Source organism: Phyllobates terribilis, unplaced genomic scaffold (assembly GCF_046119375.1).
Source record: "Phyllobates terribilis strain yellow unplaced genomic scaffold, ASM4611937v1 Scaffold_13__5_contigs__length_258822181, whole genome shotgun sequence".
Taxonomy (NCBI): domain Eukaryota; kingdom Metazoa; phylum Chordata; class Amphibia; order Anura; family Dendrobatidae; genus Phyllobates; species Phyllobates terribilis.
The window spans coordinates 139877143-139898089 of NW_027362773.1; the positions used below are offsets into that span (position 1 = coordinate 139877143).

Below are 20947 nucleotides of genomic sequence, written 5' to 3' on the forward strand. Positions count from 1 at the left end.
CTGAAAGCTGAAATCTACAATAAGCAGAATCTTCCAGCAGATCTTACATACTACAATATTTTTTGTGTGACTATCACACATCTTCTGTGATTATCTTCTTATATGCTGATTGTCTTGTGACCGGCTCTGCCATTGTCATCAGGCAGCTCTTCCCATGTGACACAACAGTTCAATGACTCTCAGCCGACTTCATGCTTAGAATATATTTTTTATGACTTGATAAAGGCCCGGCGAGGCCGAAACGTTGCACATTAATAAAGTTACCTAAAGTAGGACGTCTGGTGCCCTGGTACCGGGATAATTTTTGGCATTGATACAACCTCATGTAGGTTGTTGCATGGACCTGATACTTGCAGTAGATGAATCCGGTGCAAGGAATAGAGTGGTGCACGTGATTCATCCAGTGCAAGTATTAGCTAAAAATCCCACACTTTTTGCTCTTATTTTATTCTTACTGCTCCCCTGAGTATGTGATTTTTATTTTTTTAATCCACCATACGGTTCCAGAGATATTTTTATGGTCTTTACTAAAGGGCGGCGTGGCTCACAGGATACTCTGGGGTGTGTCTTTAGGCTGCTCTGCATTATTACACTGTAAGTCACGCCCCCCCATAAAAAATGAACACTAAATAAAAAGGAACCGTACAGTATATTTAAAAAATCTATATATTTAGGGGATCGGCAGGAATAAAATTACAGCAAAAACTGCTCACTGGTGCCAGATCAGCTTTAAAAAAGAAGGGTTGTTCCCCTTGCAGGGTGACATTGCAATCATCAGAGGTGGGGTGACATGACATTTTGCAGTCCGGACTTATTTCTGTAAAGCCCCCTCATTTCCCATAACTTATTCGGTACTCACCCATAATATATATATATATATATATATATATATATATATATATATATATATATATATATATATATATATATATATATATATATATATAGTACAGACCAAAAGTTTGGACACACCTTCTCATTTAAAGATCTTTCTGCATTTTCATGACTATGAAAATTGTACATTCATACTGACGGCATCAAAACTATGAATTAACACATGTGGAATTATATACTTAACAAAAAAGTGTGAAACAACTGAAAATATGTCTTATATTCTAGGTTCTTCAAAGTAGCCACCTTTTGCTTTGATGACTGCTTTGCACATTCTTGGCATTCTCTTGATGAGCTTCAAGAGGCAGTCACCGGAAATGGTCTTCCAACAATCATGAAGGAGGTCCCAGAGATGCTTAGCACTTGTTGGCCCTTTTGCCTTCACTCTGCGGTCCAGCTCACCCCAAACCATCTCGATTGGGTTCAGGTCTGGTGACTGTGGAGGCCTGGTCATCTGGCGTAGCACCCCATCACTCTCCTTCTTGGTCAAATAGCCCTTACACAGCCTGGAGGTGTGTTTGGGGTCATTGTCCTGTTGAAAACTAAATGATGGTCCAACTAAACGCAAACCGGATGGAATAGCATGCCGCTGCAAGATGCTGTGGTAGCCATGCTGGTTCAGAATGCCTTCAATTTTGAATAAATCCCCAACAGTGTCACCAGCAAAGCACCACCACACCATCACACCTCCTCCTCCATGCTTCACGGTGGGAGCCAGGCATGTAGAGTCCATCCGTTCACCTTTTCTGCGTTGCACAAAGACAAGGTGGTTGGAACCAAAGATCTCAAATTTGGACTCATCAGACCAAAGCACAGATTTCCACTGGTCTAATGTCCATTCCTTGTGTTCTTTAGCCCAAACAAGTCTCTTCTGCTTGTTGCCTGTCCTTAGCAGTGGTTTCCTAGCAGCTATTTTACCATGAAGGCCTGCAGCACACAGTCTCCTCTTAACAGTTGTTGAAGAGATGTGTCTGCTGCTAGAACTCTGTGTGGCATTGACCTGGTCTCTAATCTGAGCTGCTGTTAACCTGTGATTTCTGAGGCTGGTGACTCGGATAAACTTATTCTCAGAAGCAGAGGTGACTCTTGGTCTTCCTTTCCTGGGGCGGTCCTCATGTGAGCCAGTTTCTTTGTAGCGCTTGATGGTTTTTGCAGCTGCACTTGGGGACACTTTCAAAGTTTTCCCAATTTTTCGCACTGACTGACCTTCATTTCTTAAAGTAATGATGGCCACTCGTTTTTCTTTACTTAGCTGCTTTTTTCTTGCCATAATACAAATTCTAACAGTCTATTCAGTAGGACTATCAGCTGTGTTTCCACCAGACTTCTGCACAACACAATTGATGGTCCCAACCCCATTTATAAGGCAAGAAATCCCACTTATTAAACCTGACAGGGCACACCTGTGAAGTGAAAACCATTTCCGGTGACTACCTCTTGAAGCTCATCAAGAGAATGCCAAGAGTGTGCAAAGCAGTCATGAAAGCAAAAGGTGGCTACTTTGAAGAACCTAGAATATCAGACATATTTTCAGTTGTTTCACACTTTTTTGTTAAGTATAGAATTCCACATGTGTTAATTCATAGTTTTGATGCCTTCAGTGTGAATGTACAATTTTCAGTCATGAAAATAGAGAAAAATCTTTAAATGAGGTGTGTCCAAACTTCTGGTCTGTACTGTATATATATATATATATATATATATATATATATATATATATATATATCACTGGGGGATACAGACAGAAAAGGGCCACTGCGCAAGAACAATATATGGGGCCTTTGCAGCTCAAGAGCCCCTAAAAATGCTTTGGAGGTAGAAATGGGCCCCCTTACCTCTTGGGCCCCTATGCAGCCACACAGGTTGCACTAATGATATGTCCACCCCTGATATATACAATATATACACACTATAAATCACACATATCTTCATTGATATTATGTAACCCAGCACACCAATCCCTCATTCTCCATCCACACTCCCTATAAATGCTGCTTTTATTTCCAAAGTACACAATGCTGCATCCTGGATCAGCTCTTAGCATCACTGCAAACCACAAAGGCTCCTCTCATCAACTTGGAACCTACCATCCTATCTCATAGGGGGATATATTGTCGTGTTTATTAGACTGCAACCCAAATAACCCCTTGTATTAACTATAACCTATGTTATTTAAATCGAAATCAACTTTATAATTTAAAATGACAAAGGTTTGGAGAAAATGATATGGATAGCGGCATATATAAAAAAGCAATATTGCCTCGGCCGCCCCCGGATACAGAATGGTTTAGCCCGCAAGGTGTGCGCGCGTTGGCGTGGAGATGGACGCCGGGTGCAACTTACCTCTTTGTGGTCCCGTTAGCCTAGGCATTCGATTGGTCAGCTTCTAAATCGAAGACGTTTGATTGGATGGCGCATGCCAGTGTTCAGAGTGGTCCCGTTTCAGGGTTGGTTGCTCTGCAGCGTTGATGCTCTGTAGAGGAGACAGAGAAACAGGGAGAGAGAGAGACAGGAGGAGAAGAAAGAGACGGCTCCAGGCTGAGGCTGGGACAGCTAAGCTACTTGAGAGGAGTGAGACAAGAAGAGTTCAGGACGCTCCATTCAGTTCTCTGATTTGACGGGAATAGAGACCGCTACCAATGAGTGAAGAGAGGATGCAAAGAAAAATAGACAGTCGCTGGTAGGGAAAAAAAGAGACGTCCTGGCATTGAGACACCTGTGGGGTGAGATGGTAATCATGTGAAGAACGCGAAGAGGGGCGTGAAGGACACCCAGACAGTGAGTGACCGACCCCCGGAGAGCTGGTGAGAGGGGAGGGGGCGACCTCACACTGGGCCTGTGGATAGAATGCATCACTTGAGTGACAGCTTCAGGGTGAGTGGGAATCATGTGCGTGTCTCTCGTGTCGGCTATTTGCAGTGCAGAGACGGTGGTGGAAGGTGTCTGTGACTGCTGTGTCCTGGAGGAGGAGAGCTGCTCCTCACTGTGTGTCTGGAGAGTGTCACCTCTCACAGTGATGGCTGGCTGCATCTGCATGGTGCCTTATGTTTACTGTGTAGCCATAGATGGAAGGATTGTCAGAAGAGTGATACAGTATTCCCTGCTCAGCCTACAGTCCCTGCAAAATCTGACAGTGATCCATTGCAGCCAGGACTGGCATGTATACTGTGCCTCGTTGCAGCCAGGACTGGCATGTATACTGTGCCTCGTAGCAGCCAGGACTGGCATGTATACTGTGCCTCGTTGCAGCCAGGACTGGCATGTATACCGTGCCTCGTTGCAGCCAGGACTGGCATGTATACCGTGCCTCGTTGCAGCCAGGACTGGCATGTATACCGTGCCTCGTTGCAGCCAGGACTGGCATGTATACCGTGCCTCGTAGCAGCCAGGACTGGCATGTATACCGTGCCTCGTAGCAGCCAGGACTGGCATGTATACCGTGCCTCGTAGCAGCCAGGACTGGCATGTATACCGTGCCTCGTAGCAGCCAGGACTGGCATGTATACCGTGCCTCGTTGCAGCCAGGACTGGCATGTATACCGTGCCTCGTTGCAGCCAGGACTGGCATGTATACCGTGCCTCGTTGCAGCCAGGACTGGCATGTATACCGTGCCTCGTTGCAGCCAGGACTGGCATGTATACCGTGCCTCGTTGCAGCCAGGACTGGCATGTATACCGTGCCTCGTTGCAGCCAGGACTGGCATGTATACCGTGCCTCGTTGCAGCCAGGACTGGCATGTATACCGTGCCTCGTTGCAGCCAGGACTGGCATGTATACCGTGCCTCGTTGCAGCCAGGACTGGCATGTATACCGTGCCTCGTTGCAGCCAGGACTGGCATGTATACCGTGCCTCGTTGCAGCCAGGACTGGCATGTATACCGTGCCTCAGTGCAGGAATTCGGGCACCAGACATCCTCCATTGGTAACTTTATTAGTGTTTAAAAATCACAATGTTTCAGCCTGGCAGGGTCTATGCATATCTTGCTTTTTTATGACTTGATAAAAGCCCTGCAAGGCAAAAACATTGTGATTTTTCTGTACTGATAGTTTCCAAAGGATGACTTCTGGTGTCCTGGTCCCTGGATTTCTCAGACAGATATATACACTGCTCAAAAAAATAAGGGGAGCACTTAAACAACAGAATATAAGTAAATCAAACTTCTGTAAAATCAAACTGTCCACTTAGGAAGCAACACTGATTGACAATCAATTTCACATGCTGTTGTGCAAATGGAATAGACAATAGATGGAAATTATTGGCAATTATCAAGACACCCTCAATAAAGGAGCGGCTCTGCAGGTGGGGACCACAGACTACATCTCAGTACCAATGCTTTCTGGCTGATGTTTTGGTCACTTTTGAATGTTGGTTGTGCTTTCACACTCGTGGTAGCCTGAGACGGACTCTACAACCCACATAAGTTGCTCAGGTAGTGCAGCTCATCCAGGATGGCACATCAAGGCGAGCTATGGCAAGAAGGTTCGCTGTGTCTGTCAGCGTAGTGTCCAGAGGCTGGAGGCGCTACCAGGAGACAGACCAGTACACCAGGAGACGTGGAGGGGGCCGTAGGAGGGCAACAACCCAGCAGCAGGACCGCTACCTCCGCCTTTGTGCAAGGAAGAACAGGAGGAGCACTGCCAGAGCCCTGCAAAATGACCTCCAGCAGGACACAAATATGCATGTGTCTGCGCAAACGGTTAGAAACCGACTCCATGAGGGTGGTATGAGGGCCCGACGTCCACAGATGGGGGTTGTGCTCACAGCCCAACACCATGCAGGAAGCTTGGAATTTGCCACAGAACACCAGGATTGGCAAAATCGCCGCTGGCGCCCTATGCTCTTCACAGATGAAAGCAGGTTCACACTGAGCACATGTGACAGAGTCTGGAGACACCGTGGAGAGCGATCTGCTGCCTGCAACATCCTTCAGCATGACCTGTTTGGCAGTGAGTCAGTAATGGTGTGGGGTGGCATTTCTTTGGAGGGCCGCATAGCCCTCCATGTGCTCGCCAGAGGTAGTCTGACTGCCATTAGGTACCGAGATGAGATCCTCAGACCCCTTGTGAGACCATATGCTGGTGCGGTTGGCCCTGGGTTCCTCCTAATGCAGGACAATGCCAGACCTCATGTGGCTAGAGTGTGTCAGCAGTTCCTGCAAGATGAAGGCATTGAAGCTATGGACTGGCCCACCCGTTCCCCAGACCTGAATCCGATTGAGCACATCTGGGACATCATGTCTCGCTCCATCCACCAACGTCACGTTGCATCACAGACTGTCCAGGAGTTGGCGGATGCTTTAGTCCAGGTCTGGGAGGAGATCCCACAGGAGACCATCCGCAACCTCATCAGGAGCATGCCCAGGCATTGTAGGGAGGTCATACAGGCACGTAGAGGCTACACACAATACTGAGCCTCATTTTGACTTGTTTTAAGGACATTATATCAAAGTTGGATCAGCCTGTAGTGTGTTTTTCCACTTTAATTTTGGGGGTGACTCCAAATCCAGGCCTCCATTGGTTAATAAATTTGATTTCCATTGATGATTTTTGTGTGAGTTTGTTGTCAGCACATTTAACTTTGTACAGAACAAAGTATTCAATGAGAATATTTCATTCATTCATTCAGATCTAGGATGTGTGATTTGAGTGTTCCCTTTATATTTTTTTGAGCAGTGTAGTTACATAGGTTGAAAAAAGACCAAGGTCCTTCAAGTTCATCCTTTCTTCACCAGTCATATTGTATTAGCCATAGGGACAGCTTGGGCATGTATCATAGGTGATGACTGCCACCAACAATCCACTCTGCATTGGCCAGGGTGTTTATATACAGAGGGCACCACAGTGGGGCTTTGCACTGGTAAAAGAAAACACAGCCATGGCTCTAGTATGAGCTCTAACTAATAATTACTTTCTCTTTGTGTAAGGGTGTTTTGGTACAGAAACTCTCCAAAAACAGGATGAATTAAAAAAAACTAACTAGTTTTGGTTAAAGAGTTGGGGTATGTGCACACAATCTTTTTTGCTGATGATTTGGAGTTTCCACTCAGTTTCTGCTCCAAAATGACTCTGTGTGAACGCACCCTTTGGCTTTCTGCACATTGAGGTGTTTTTTAAGGAGATTTTGAAGCAGAAACTCCAAATCGTCCTCAAAAATTTCAAAACGCCTCCAAAAACTTGGAGTTTCCGCTCCAGAAATTCTTCAAAAAGACTTTGTGTGCACAGAGACTTTGGGTATGTGCACACAGCTCCACTTAGACGCCAGTGTAGCAGCCAAAATTTCCCAGGCGAAACTGCTTCCAGAAAAAGCCGGCGGTCATTTTCTTGAGGCGGCTTTGCCATCATCCTTGTGGTGTTTTTTAATCTATACTTGACTACATTTCACTCTTCCAACATCTTTCACTCTATACTTCCGAGTTAAAACAACCCAAAGAATGAGCATGTCACTTCTTCTAAACGCTTCAGGGTTTCCGAACCGACTTAAGACGGAAAAATGTGCACAGCAGTGTCGTTTTGATGTTCCCGCGTGTTATGTTCATTTTATTGGAAGCTTTTGCGCTCCCCCTTTTTTTTTTTTTTTAGATGGCTTCTGGGAAGACTCCATGTGCACATAACTTTGGAGAGTTTCTGCTCCAAAAAGTCCTTAAAAAAACCCCTCAGTGTGAACATAATCCGAAGTGTCATATATTGATTTGAAGATTAGCACTTAAAAATGTCCCATTCTGGGACCCACAGAGGGCTTCACAGTTTTCCGATGTCTTGCCCGCCCAGTGATAGACCTTTTGTCTTGTGAATTCAGACTACTAGATCAAATAATATTAACCTATTCCTTACCGGTAATGTTAGCCTCATCCTGTGGCAATAGCCTGGTCATGGACCCACAGAAGAGATGTGTCATATACAGTATATCTATTTTTGTTTTCCGTTGATTGCTTTATTACTTTGTTTCTTTTATGTTTACAATGTAAGATCAATATTTACAGATAAGTGAAACACATTGTTCTTAAACTGGAAAACCATATGCCCCACCTGACTGCATTTCTCCACTGACACTGACAGACAACCCCCTTTGGCTTGATGTGCTCTGAAAGTGTGTGAGGGAGGCCAGCCCGCGGCCCCACCGCTGCGCCTGGTGATGGTGCCGGCAGGATGCCTTGGTTGCCAGTGAAGAAGATCCGTAGGCAGTTTAAACTGCTGCTCTTGTTGGTGCTACTAACCTCAGCCGTCTGGGTCACCTACCTACATATCAGTCTTGCACGGCAGGGCAAAGCTCTTCGGCTGCCATTCGTCTACAGTAAAGGTAATTTCTTTTTTTTTTATTGCACCTTACCTACATTGTTTTCCTATATTGCAACTCATTGCCATAGTATTGTTCTTTTTTTGCTAAACCAGATTTTAACTCCGAATACTTAGATATTGCTTTTGCAACAGAAGAGCAGTTACTCGAGAAACGTGCATGCAGATGTAGCTGAGCCGAATCTGTGATTTAACTTTGCATTGCATCAGATTTTCATGTGTAAATCTCTTCTAGCACCTCAGTTCTGCAACATGTGGAATAGGAATACTTTTTGTACGGCAGCTGTGCAGGATCCCCATGCATAGCAATCAGGCCGCTGTGTCTTGAGAGAATCTTCATTTAGAAAATATGAAAGATTGGGATTTTGGCCACTTTTGGCTTTGTTGATGGGAGGAGCCCTGTAATTAGGGATCTCAGTGGCTTGTTATAACTCGGTATTCACTTGGCGAGCCCCGTCGCTCCCCTCCCTTTGCTGTTCCTGTGAATCAAGCATGGTTCTTCCAGCTGGCAAGAGAGGAGTAGCAGGGAGGAGGTGAAGCTGTGGGATCCCCTCACTAACAGAGGGATGTGTGTGCCCAGGAAAGACCTGCAGCACTGTACACATATGACTGGATTGTAGCAGGCAGCACTGGGAGCGGTGATATGGTTTTATATGAAAGTGATTAGTCACAGGAGATCTAATCCCCCTGACCTGTACACTCTGCTCTCCATAGCAGATCACTCTGCTCTGTGTGCAGAAGCTTCTGTATATCTTCTATCTCCTCCTACAATGGATTATGTTTATACAAACATGAAATCCTTGTGTGCCCTTGTATGTGAAGTGTCCAAATATTCCATTTCTAAGGTATCTTGGTTTCCTGCACAAGTACGATACTGCCACTTAGTCTACGTTCACATATCATGTTTTTTTCAGCGTTTTTTTTATGCAGATTTTTATGCCAAATTTCAGCTGCGTTTTGCAGTACCAGCAAAGTCTATGAGAAACCAGAATTCTCTGTTCACACATCGTTTTTTTTTGTTTTGTTCAGGATTTTGTGCTTTGCATGTTTTTTGTTTTTTTTTGGAAAATAGAGCATGGCACTTCTTTCAGCGTTTTTTCACCCATAGGAAGTAATGGGTGGTGAAAAAAAAATGCATCAAAATTTGCATCAGCGTTTTTGATGCCAAAATTGAATGGGCTTCTTTTTTTTCACAGAACTTTATGTACATGCATAAAAAGAGACAGAAGGACAGTGAAAAAAGCGCACTAAAACTGCAGGAAAAATCCTGAACAAAATGCCCTTGAAGACCATGTTTTGCAATAGATTTGTAACGCTAAAAAAAACATGATGTGTGAACATAGCCAAAGTCAGCCATTCCAATGTCTGCACAGCCCCTGCCCGGGACATAGATCTTTGTATATTTTCCCTGCTCCATGAGTTGACATTCACGAACTAGGAAGATCAGGATGAACAGTGATAAAAGGCACGTCCAGCTATGGGATTGATGCAGTGCAAATAAAACTGAATTGAAATGGTTAATAGTACTGTAAATGTGTGATAATTATCAGCTACATCCATGACTGCAGACTATGGAGGCTCCTGCATTAGCACCTTTAAAGGTAGTTTTTTTTTGGTTTTTTTTTACATAAGTAAATTACATTTTTGTACATACAGTCGCGTGGCTGTATTTCCGTGGCTCAGATTGAGCAAGGAACAATGCGGTCTATTTGCTATGTCCTTTGTTGGGCCAGTATTTAAAATGGGGGGGGGGGGGGGAACAAGGACTTGATGGTAATTGACTATATTCATTGCATACGTTGTAAATCTTATATTCCAAGACCCTTCCGATAGACAAATAAAAATCTTTAGGGTCTGTGCACACATTGCACTTTTTGTTGCGTTTTTTTTCTGCTCAGATTTCTGAAGGATTTCCTAGTATCAGCAAAGTGATTGAGATTGCAAATTAAAAGCTGCAGCCTGTGAAAATCTCATGCTTTTTTTTCCCTGGCTGAATTAGAAATCTGCAGCATGTGAATTCTTTCAGCGTTTTTTGCACATAAAGAAAGTGGGGGAAAAAAAAGCTGCAAAAAACTCAACAAATCTTTTTGTGGCATTTTTGGTCAATAAAATTAACTTTATTAAAACATGCACTATAGACTAAGTAAAATGCACCCAAAATATGCTGCGAAAACACGTTTTGAACGCAGCATATTATTGCCAAGAGAACAGGTTTTTGGCAAAAGCGCTGCATGTGAACATAGCCTAATGGATAGGAGAATTTATTTTTTTTTCAGCATATTTGAAAATGACTCCTGATAAAAATGGAGCAAAGTCTGATGAAAATCTGATCCAGCACAATGGAGATCTTTTTTTTTATTATTATTTTATTTATTTTTTTATTTCTTTTTCTCTCTTTTTTTCCATTTATGAGACAAGAGAAGTAGCACAGTTGAGCACAGAGCTCTGCTGGATGCTTGTGGGTTACTCTCAGGGCACTTTACACTTGGAGGTGTTTTGGTTTTGCTCAGCGAGTAGTGACATGTTTTACTTTAGAACAAAGGAAAGAAATGCAGGTCTGTCTGCTTGTGTTCGGACATTTTCTGCAGTCATCCAGAAGCCGGTAGTATTCTGCCTTTGATATACTTAGTGCTCGGAGATCTTCTTCTCTCACTAGCTGCTGCTGCTCCTCCTTTAGAAGTGATTGGTTTCACGGTTCCTGGTTTAAGTTTCCAAACTGAGACTAGAGGAGTTTGCCATGAAAGACTTCCATTCAGAGCAGTCTCTATTTAGTCTGGGCACGCTCACAGTCTCTCCGAGTGCCAGGAAGAGACCGCCTATGTGTTTAGGGTGCTTCATTAACTCTCTCCTTGCTCAAGAGCTAAACTACATTCTTTCTCAGTGTACTTTGTTTTGTTGGTGTAGTGGGTCCTAAAGTGAAGCTTAGCATCCATTTATAAAACCTCCAGGTACCCTACATAGGGTTCTCCCATTGTGCACGACGTGTATTGTCGCTGGATTACCCTGGATGTCACTACTTTATTTGCAGTTGGTTCACTTTAATTTCCTCATCTGACCATTATATTTTCAGCACATTGAGTACATCCTATGTTTATGAAGAAGATCACTGCTTGTGGACCAATATTTAAAGTTGTATTTAATCTTACTTGAAGGGGGTTGTCCACTACTTGGACTGCCCCTTCTGAATCCGTATGTAGCCCCTCTTCATTAAAATAACCCTTGTACTCCCCTCTGATGCCAGTGCTGTTCCATTGGTATCGGCACTAGCTCTCCCGGGGATGGCGTGACACTGTTATGTCACACAATCACTGCTGCCAATCACTTTCCTTTACCACCGACGTAATTGACGTCCAGAGAAAGTGAGAGCTGTGGCTGTTCTCTCTTTTCCTTTTGATGATCTGTAGGAGAGGAGAGTGATGCCAACGCTGAATGGCTGCAGGGCTCGCGTGACATACTGTAACAATGTCATGCCATCCCCAGGAGAGCCAGTGCCGATACCAGTGGAAAAGCGCTGTCACGAAGGTTAGTAAAGGTGTTATTATTTTACTGGGGGAAGACATAGGGATTCAGAAGGGGTTCTCCAAGTAATGGAGAACCCCTTGAAGAGTCGTCTCGGAGTATAATATTTCTGAACACTGTTGTATCATAGCATACTATTATTAAAGGGTATTTCCAGTGTCGGAAAACCACTGTGCCCCGGCAGCAGTTTGTTTAAAAATAACTTTTGCTTTTCTCATCCACCCTGGGTCTAGCGCTGAGTCTTTGCCGCTGCTCCTGGAGTCTATTACTGTCTGCTACTGACATGCTGATGTTTTTTTTATAACACTGCAGCAAATTAGCAAAACTATGGGCATCATGAATCACAGCCTGGCTGTTCAATTGTGAGAAGGTATAATATTGTCTGAAATGCTCCAACATTTCAGAGAAAATATATCTTGAATATCCAGGAACCATAGTTGGAGACCGCTCCCGGCCAGGTCTTCCCAGTGCCGCTTCAGGTGTCTGGCGGGTCTCTCCCACGTTTGTTGGTATGGAGAGACCCATCAATCACCTGAGGCAGCACTGGGCAGGGGCATTGCCGGACTAGTCTCTTCTCCAGTTATGATCCCCGTCCGGATCTTCAAAGTATATTTTCTCTGAAATGCCGAAACATTTGCGAGAATAATACAACTGGCTGCAATTCATGCTGCTCGCGGTTTGGGCAGCATGGATCAAGTGACGGGTTCCCTTTATATGTGAATCCGTCAATGAGCTAGTTCTGATCTTACTGGAGAGTTTGTCACTCTTTTATCTGTCTTTTTTACCTCTAATCAGATGATTTATGACCACAGACCACATCAAAGTCGAGTGTGCAAAGAAACAAAGAGCCTGTAAAAGACAAACGGTGCAACATTTTTAATGAAACCCAATTGCAAGAATTATTTTTAACCCCAAGTACATGCATTCATAGAGAACCTGGCAACAGATTCATGTTTCCCAAACCATGGGTGGCATAAATCAGATACTGTCTGCACATTTCAGAGAAAGCATACTTTGAAATGTTGGCTGTAGACTATCTCGGCTGACTGGTCCAAGGTGGGTTCCCTACTGGATTCTCCCTGCCCCAGTCCAGTAGACTGATAGATTTCTCCTTTTGTTTCTACATAGGGAGAGACCTGTCAATCAAAGGGATTTGGGTGGGAGAAGCCATCCGGTACTTGTCTCGCAGTAATCAGCTTAGAGAGTCCTGGCCGACTTTTAAAAGTTTGTTGTCTTTGAAACATGATGGATTCCCTCATAATTAAAACAAATTGTCCCCAAAGCTGGACAGTCTCCTGTAAGCTTAACCACGGGTCTTGTATGTAATCCTGAGCTCATCCTTCAGTATAACCTGTAACATGTACAATGCAGGCAGAACGGGATTTATGCCGCGAGGTTGAGAGCTTCGGTCTCGGGTTTTGTTTCCTAGTCATGTGTTGGAAAAACTCTGGAAAACATTATTCTCTGAAATTGGCCATAGAAATTAGATGTTTGCAGTTCACTAGAAAAACCAGGACAGATATATATTCATATATATATTCTCCAGATTTGTGGTTGCTATTGTGTTACATTCGCAGTAAGATTTGAGATTTTGCACTGAAAGAAAGAAAATGCACAGAGGAAATTGACCTAAATCTACAACATGTCGTCTTATGGATTTTACTACTCTGTATGTAACTTGTGCATATTTTATTGCAGATTTTGAAAACTATATTGTAGCAAATTTGTACTTGTGAACATGTCCTTAACGTGAGTTATGGTCCCCCATGGGTCACTAAAAGGAAGGATGCAAAAGTGCTCAACTGAGCTTTATTGTAAAGAAATCCAGATTTTCATGTATGGTTGTCCTGAAGAAGTTGGTGGACTCTGAAACGCGTTGACAATAAACCTACAATTTTATTATACCACTAATTGTGTCGTATTCCGGAGAGCGCGGAAACACTTCCAAACCTGCAGCTTAAATCAACTGAGCTTTATGCTTCTTTATCCGTTTTCTTTCCTTGGAGAAGATGGCATTGTACAATCTCCCGAACTTTTCATGATCCATAAATGCTCTGTTCTGCTCCCCCTTTATTTCCACTATTGTTGGGGACCTCCGCACTCAGACCTTCAATGGTCAAAACTTCAGATATGTCACAAGTTTTTTAAAATGTCAGTTACGCCTCAAAGAAATCTGTGAGCACAAAATGACTGTTCAAACCAAGCACAGGCGCTCAGTGCACACAGCCTAGTGCGCCTTCTTACCTACTTGGTTTCTATATATTTCTACCCCAATTTCTTCCTTCATTGACAGCCCTAACTTAATAGTCAAAGTGTAGATAGATGGAAAACAAGAATGTGGGCAGGTACACTGAACTGCTTGGCCACACCAAGGGTGCACCGAGTGCCGATGCTTGATTTAAATAGTCATTTTCTGCTGACAGGCTCGCATTTAAAGGGGTTGTCCGGTCCAAACCAAAAAGTCTGCAGTCACTCTGTGTGACAGCAGACTTATGAATCCCCCCCAGCACACACACTGTTTGCTGCCGGGATTCGCCTGTATCTGAGTCAGGACCGGAGGCTATGTATGAGTTGTACATACTCCCGTCCAGAGAGCGTGGCCTCCATCTATATAATTGTATTGAATTGTATCACTCTATTCAAGTGTATGGAGCAAGGCTGCTCCCACTGGCCGGGAGTATATATAATTCATACATGCTCTCTGGTCCTGGGTCAGAAACCGGCGACATTTCATAAGGTAAATTCACAGCCCGAACTGTCAGAATAGAGAGAGGGATATATACTGTCACAAGCCCCCAAATATAATAAACTTGCACCCTTTAGTGCCTCTCATATGGCACTAAAGGTTTTTTTTTAGCCTTGTTTAATCTAATAAATGTAAAAAAATTATGTGGGGTCTCCCCTATTTACCAGCCAAGGTAAAGCAGACAGCTGCGGGCTTATATTATTAGGCTGGTTATTGGGCACTTTCCAGCCCACAGCCACTCCTGAATTGACTCATCACATTGGATGCACCAATTCTGGTGCTTTTCCTGGCTCATCCATATTGCCTTGGTGTGATGGCAATCGGGGTAATGGTAGTTGGGGTTGATGACAGCTGTGATTTGTCCAAAAACACAGCTGACATCAAGCCCTGGAGTTAGTAATGGAGAGATGTTTATCAGACATCCCCACTACTAACCCGGTAATAAAAACACACAGAAAAAAAAAAAACGCTTTATGTGAATAAAGACACCCCCACACTAACCCTTGTTCACCAATTTATTGAAAAAAAAAAATCCCATGCAGGTCCGAAGTAATCCGCCGAATCCGAAGTAGTCCAGAAAAGAGGACCTGAAAGACATAAAAAGACAGAAATAAAGACTATAGACTTCCTCATTCACCAATTTATTACCAAAAATGTTCCCACGATACGGCCGCTGATTGCAGGGCTCACGTGACATAACAATGATATGTGAGCCCCGTCGTCGATGGAACAACACCAGAGGAGCGTATAGGCTGTTTTTATTTTACATGGGGGAATCTAGTAATTGAGAAAGGGTTGAGTAGTGGACAACCCCTTTAAGCTTGTATAAAATTCATGAGGTTTTTGGGGGGTCTTCTTCAGGAGATGAAAATATAGAAATCTTTAGGGCAAGGGAGATTTCCAGGCACGGAGAGGCCATTCTGCCGATGGCTTGCAGTGCTGCGGTATTTATGTAGGGCAGTACAGAGACTCGGCACTGTTCCCTTAGAATCCAACCAAGGGCCGCTCCGCCATGTTGTTGGGTTTCCTCCCACACTGCAAAGTCACAGTAGTACAAAAGGCCAGTTTGGAATTTAGTGTGTCCCTTGGGGGGACAAGGTCCTGTATTTTCAAGGCATATCTAAAGCTGGCCATGGACCTTAGACAGCGGTCTACCGACAGCCTTGGCTCGCATCCCCTCCGTACGCTTGCCGAGCATCGGAAGAATGGCGACAGCTTATCTCCTACAGAAGCAAAACGATGGGGCATAGTGATGTTGTATTCATTGTCTAGTTCTTCTTTCCTTCCACATCATCTGTTGGGGAAGAGTGGGGAGCCCCGCCATACTCATATAAGAAGGTTGGCCAGTGCTGGCCAAATTGGTGGGATCAGACCCCATTAATTTGATATATATGGGGGTCCAGTTCTGTGGCTTGGGCTCCAGTCTCACCATCAGTGAGATGCTCGGAAATGCTGCAAAGCTGTCAACAATTTACAAGTATCTAATGGTAAATGTTATACGTCCAATCAGAGGCTGGGATCATGCTAGCGATTTTTTAGTAGCCAGTGCTATATTACATAAAGGGGTTGTCCGGCCTTAGGGTACAAGTATGCAGTCACTCTTTATGACTGTGGATTTGTGAATCCTCGCAAAAGCAGGCACTGCGCACTGTGAAGATTTTCCAGTGCCAGAAGTGGGCAGTCATGTGAACGCAAATATACGATTTGCTTACTTCCGGCCACATTCCAACTAGACATGTCCAGCCTCTCTATACTCTTCCATTGAGCAAGGCCGCACACGTCTAGTATGCATGTGACTGCATGCATGCAAATCACATACTTGCGGTCATGCCCTTGCCGATCCCGGCACCGGAGAATCCTCACAGTACGCATTGTGCACGCTGCAAGGATTCACAAGTCTGTAGTCACATAGAGTGACTGCATACTTGTATCCTAATGCTGGACAACCTCTTTAAGACAAGAATGGTAGTGCTGGCTAGAACTTTTTTACCCCTAACAAAATGTGTAAAGTCTCCCTCCACCCAGAGTATCTCTTTTAATAGTACATTAATGATTTTATCACCTGAAAATGTGCAAACTTCTTACCTTGGTGTAACGTTCTGCACCCTGAGGTCATCAGTGTATTGGGGTGAGTAATCAATGTATTACTGTGAGCGTGCCCAGGCTAAACAGAGCTGTCATTGTATGTTCATACTGATGTGGATTTTGGAGCAGGATATAAAAAAAAAAAAAAAAAAAAAAAAAGCTTCAGATTCTGTTTGAATAAGGCTCCTATTGATTTCAATGGGAAAGCAGAGTGCACATAATGTTTTTTTCTGTTCTGTATGGGGAGAAAAAAATCAATAAAAGCACCAACATTTATTTATTTTTTTTTTTTTGATCCATGTCCAAATATGCTGTATGAACACTCGCTTAGTTGTATTTAGTTTTGTCTTACTGTAATTTTCCATTTTACGACCAGATGGAGAAAAACTTGAAGGAACGGATGCCGGCCGAAAAACGGGTAAGGTGCAGGCCTCTCCTCCTCACTCTCAAGCCGGAGACTCCAGCGAGGAACTCCCTACTGTAAGCAATACAAGGTATGGGAATGAAGGCCTTTGAGTGCTGAAGACATTTTAACACTTTGTTCCTTACTACAGATGGACGCCCTTGGATGGAAGAGAAGCCAGCGAATGCATCCGAGCCTAGAACAGGTGAACCTCACCGATACCCCTGTGCCCTGGGATGAGAAGGTAAGTGCTTTCTTCTTGCAATTCAGTAACGCAGGGCTGATTTGATCCGTGCAGCGAAATGAAGCTGCAGTGTCTGTGACCTAGTTTCTTCCTTAGGAAGACAGTAGGAAATGTTAGTACAGCCAGAGAGGTAATGACGACCATACATCAAAGCGCATTGCCACCTAAATTACCAGTAAATATATGTTCCGCACTAGAAAAGTAACATGCTGCTTTGTTCGCTGTTGACTCTGCACATCCTTTTCTGGACAGCCGCGTTCTCAGCCACTGATTATAATGGGCTGACCTTGCTGTCGCTGAGAAAAACTGAGCCGATCTGACCAGAGACAGCGGCCCACCACGTTGATCAGTTGTTGTATGTAACTAAGCACGTATACTAGGTGGACTGTAATTATCCAAATCTATAATGTAACTTAAATTGCCTCTTTTGGAAAAATCACAGAAGAAGAATGCCTTTTTTGGTGACTCCCCTTTATGAGCCAGAACACAAAGCTGCTCTGAAAATAGGTCATATAGCGGTAAACGTAAAGAGGACCTGTCACTTGCTAAAAAAAATATGTTAAATGCTTTGTAAAAATCCCCGAGCTGCCCTGATTTTGCCACTATTTTCCATTTTGCGCTGGGTTGCTCCATTGCAGAGATATTCACATTTGTTTCTTTTGGAGCGCAGCATGTGAAATCTCTGCTTGCAGTGTAACTGACCCTTTCTTATGTCTTCTTTGGCAGTGTGCACATTCACCCCTCTGTCCCAGATGCTGCCAGTCACAGCTCGGCAGCTGATCTAGCAATCTCAGACACTGGTTGGCAATGTGTGGCAGAGAGGGGTGAAAGCGTGCGCCCCCAGAAAAGACTCTAAAGAAATGCCCAGTTGGACTGCAAGCAGAGATTTCACATATTCTTCTCCAAATGCAAGAATGTGAACATCTCTGCAATTGAGCGACGCAGCGCAAAATGGAAAATAGTGGCAGAATTAGGGGAGCTCAGGGAATTATAAAAGATATTTAACACAATTTTTTGAGCAAGAAACAGATCCTGTTTTAAAAGGATGTGTCACATGCCATAAACAGGCAATTGCTTTACCTGGTGTCAGTGCACTGTTGTCCTGAATCTGGAACAGATTTTACCATTGATTGGATATGCCCCCCTCTTACCTGTATGTAAATCCATTCTTTTCAGACAAGTGGGCGTTGTCTTCAACTCTTTGTCCTCAACTCTTCTTTACGTGCGCAGTCATGAGGACCGTGCCTAATTGGCTAAAAATATAAAATTTATATATAATAATGAGCGGCCATATCTTAGGTGCCTGGCTGTTTGCAGACTAGCATAGTCAACTCTTTGCTTGAGTGAGACCCCTGGCAATGAGCTGATCGCTGCGGCACCTGAACTTTGAAAGGGGTGAGATTAACTCCCTATAAGCCATCTATAGTTAAAATTGGAAGCTTTTATTGATAGTATTGGAAATTATTCCCTGGCACAGTCACCTTGCAAGATGCTAATCATTTGCTGTAGCAGTGGTTCATAATAGGGAATGGCCATCTTTAATGAAATTCTTCTTCTAAAGTTCAAGGGCAAAGTGAACCTCCATGTATTTGAGGACTGGTGTGGAGGGTCTGTGCTGCACCTCAAGGCAAACCTCCATTTCCCCCTGTATCCTCATGTGAGTATCTTCTCTCTTTTTCACTTTCTCACTTCGTTTCTTCTCCTCCCTTCCCTTATCACTTGGTGTTTCTTTCTCTTCTGTAGACTCGCACCACCGTCACTAAACTAGCTGTATCACCCAAGTGGAAGAATTATGGATTAAGGATATTCGGGTACATTCACCCTTACAAGGATGGTGGGTGTGAAATATGGAATATTTCCATTAACCGTCTCTCTTATCACCTCTTCTTTCACACTGAGGAATGATGGACTAACCCTGGACTTAACTTGCCTATAGTTTACAAAAAAGTCCCTTCCAAAGGAACAGTATTCTAGACACCACTTTTTTTTCATGGTTTCTTTATAGGGTTAATCCCATCTTCATAAATGGGTATCACTGGGTAGTGCTTGTAAAAACAAGCACTATTGCAATTTACTGCTTACTGAAATTTTTTGCCTTTCTCGAGATATTAACATTTTACAGATCGTTACCCAGGAGACCGACCACCACTACTGTCTAGCTTTTTAAGATCTGGATTTTGAGGTAACAGCACGCGCTCGTGATCATGGCCTACTTCAGAATGGGTCTTTATAAGCTCAATAGAAAAGCACTTGTAGGCTCTACTCATGTTCTGCTATCTAGCAGCGGTGGTCGGTCTCCAAGGTAGCCAGGAAAAAAAAAGGCATTAAAATCTCAAGAATGGCTGAAAATTTTAACAAGCAGTAAATTGCAGTATTGCTTATAATTACACGCACTATCCGACAATACCATTTGAGGATGGGAATAACTCCTTAATTCCTTACACTCATCCAGATATCTCTTCTAGTTCTCGGCCGTTTTGTAGATGTTTTGACACCACATCCTGTTCTTCTCCTCTCTTGATGGGCAGAATCTTCCTTGTGGGTGTTGTGTGGATCAATATTGTAATCTCCGTTAAGACCCACAGCCTAAGAAGTGTAGAGCATGTGAATGTATGTATTTTTTATTAGGTTTACTCCTGGGGCGTCATTGTTTGTGTACATGCTGCTCCTCCAGGAGACATTGGCCATGGCTGCTTTACGCGAAGGGGTGTGGGGGATACGTAAAGCCATCTCTAATGACCCCTCTATGGACCGTCTAATTGATTCTGCAGAACGCACGTATACACATCGCCTCCTCTGCAGCACTCGGAGATTAAACCAGAACTGAGGATTTCCTTAGTTGTTGGATGTTCTCCTCGCTTCTAACCCTATTTATATAATCTCGGCGGTGGCCTGTCTTATTCCATTTTCTGCACATCACTAGTTCTTGTCTCAGCTGCTGCTTTTTCCTCTGCAGGGGACTTTCAGTTTGCTGTGGCCTCAGAAGATAACTCTGAGTTTTGGCTGGGCACAGAAGAAAGCCCATCCAGTGCCCAACTGATTGCTTATGTGGGAAAGGTAAGGGCATCATGAAATAATCCATCCTTACATATATACATTCATTTTGGCGGATAGAATTCCTGCTTCTTTACGTCTGATTTTCCACTTATTGCTTGTTGGTAAGCTGTGAAATAAATGGTAATTGCTACGTAACTAAAGAAAAATATGGATACACTGTGGTATATTTATCACCCACGCTATGCCCAAGTATTGGCAAACCTCCCCCACTGTCTAACCAAGTGCTGTGCCTCAGGGGCCGTGCATAACATGGGGGTAGTCCTTTCCTCGTACCCCGCCCCCGCAGAGCCAACCACAACACAGTATATACTCTTTACACTGAGTATTCCCTTCCTCTTCTCGCCAGAGTAGTTTTAGGTTTTTTTTGCACTTTTGTTTTTTCCTACTTGACTTCTAAGAGCTGTAACTTTTTTTTTTTTTTTATATAGATATTTTTCCATTGATATGGCTAATTAAAGGGTTTTTTATTATTTGCAAGACCAGTTTGGAGTTTTGATTGAGACCATTGACTTTACCACAAAGTGTACTAATAAACCAAAAAAAATACAAACCATCAAATTCTGCCATTGTTTTTGGGTTTTGTTTGTTCAGTGTTCATAAAGTATATATAATATACTTATGAGCACTTATATATAATTTATTTATTTATTTAGGCCTCCCACGGGACATGTGGGATCATGTGATTACTTGCACTATATATTGCAGTCC

The 20947-nt window shown here is 43.5% G+C and overlaps 1 protein-coding gene across 2 annotated transcripts in view; it reads left to right on the top strand.

The window, feature by feature from the left end:
* The first annotated feature begins 3179 nt into the window (after positions 1-3179).
* B4GALNT4 (beta-1,4-N-acetyl-galactosaminyltransferase 4) overlaps positions 3180-20947 on the top strand; it is an 86991-nt gene continuing 69223 nt past the window's right edge. Inside the window, exons 1-7 of one of the 2 annotated variants that reach the window (XM_073658739.1) lie at positions 3180-3765; positions 7949-8189; positions 16912-17015; positions 17090-17182; positions 18744-18839; positions 18926-19016; positions 20139-20239. In XM_073658739.1, the coding sequence (XP_073514840.1) occupies positions 8039-8189; positions 16912-17015; positions 17090-17182; positions 18744-18839; positions 18926-19016; positions 20139-20239 (636 nt within the window). In that variant the 5' untranslated portion in view covers positions 3180-3765; positions 7949-8038. The remainder of the gene's footprint in view (positions 3766-7948; positions 8190-16911; positions 17016-17089; positions 17183-18743; positions 18840-18925; positions 19017-20138; positions 20240-20947) is intronic. The other variant, XM_073658738.1, reaches the window with a different exon arrangement.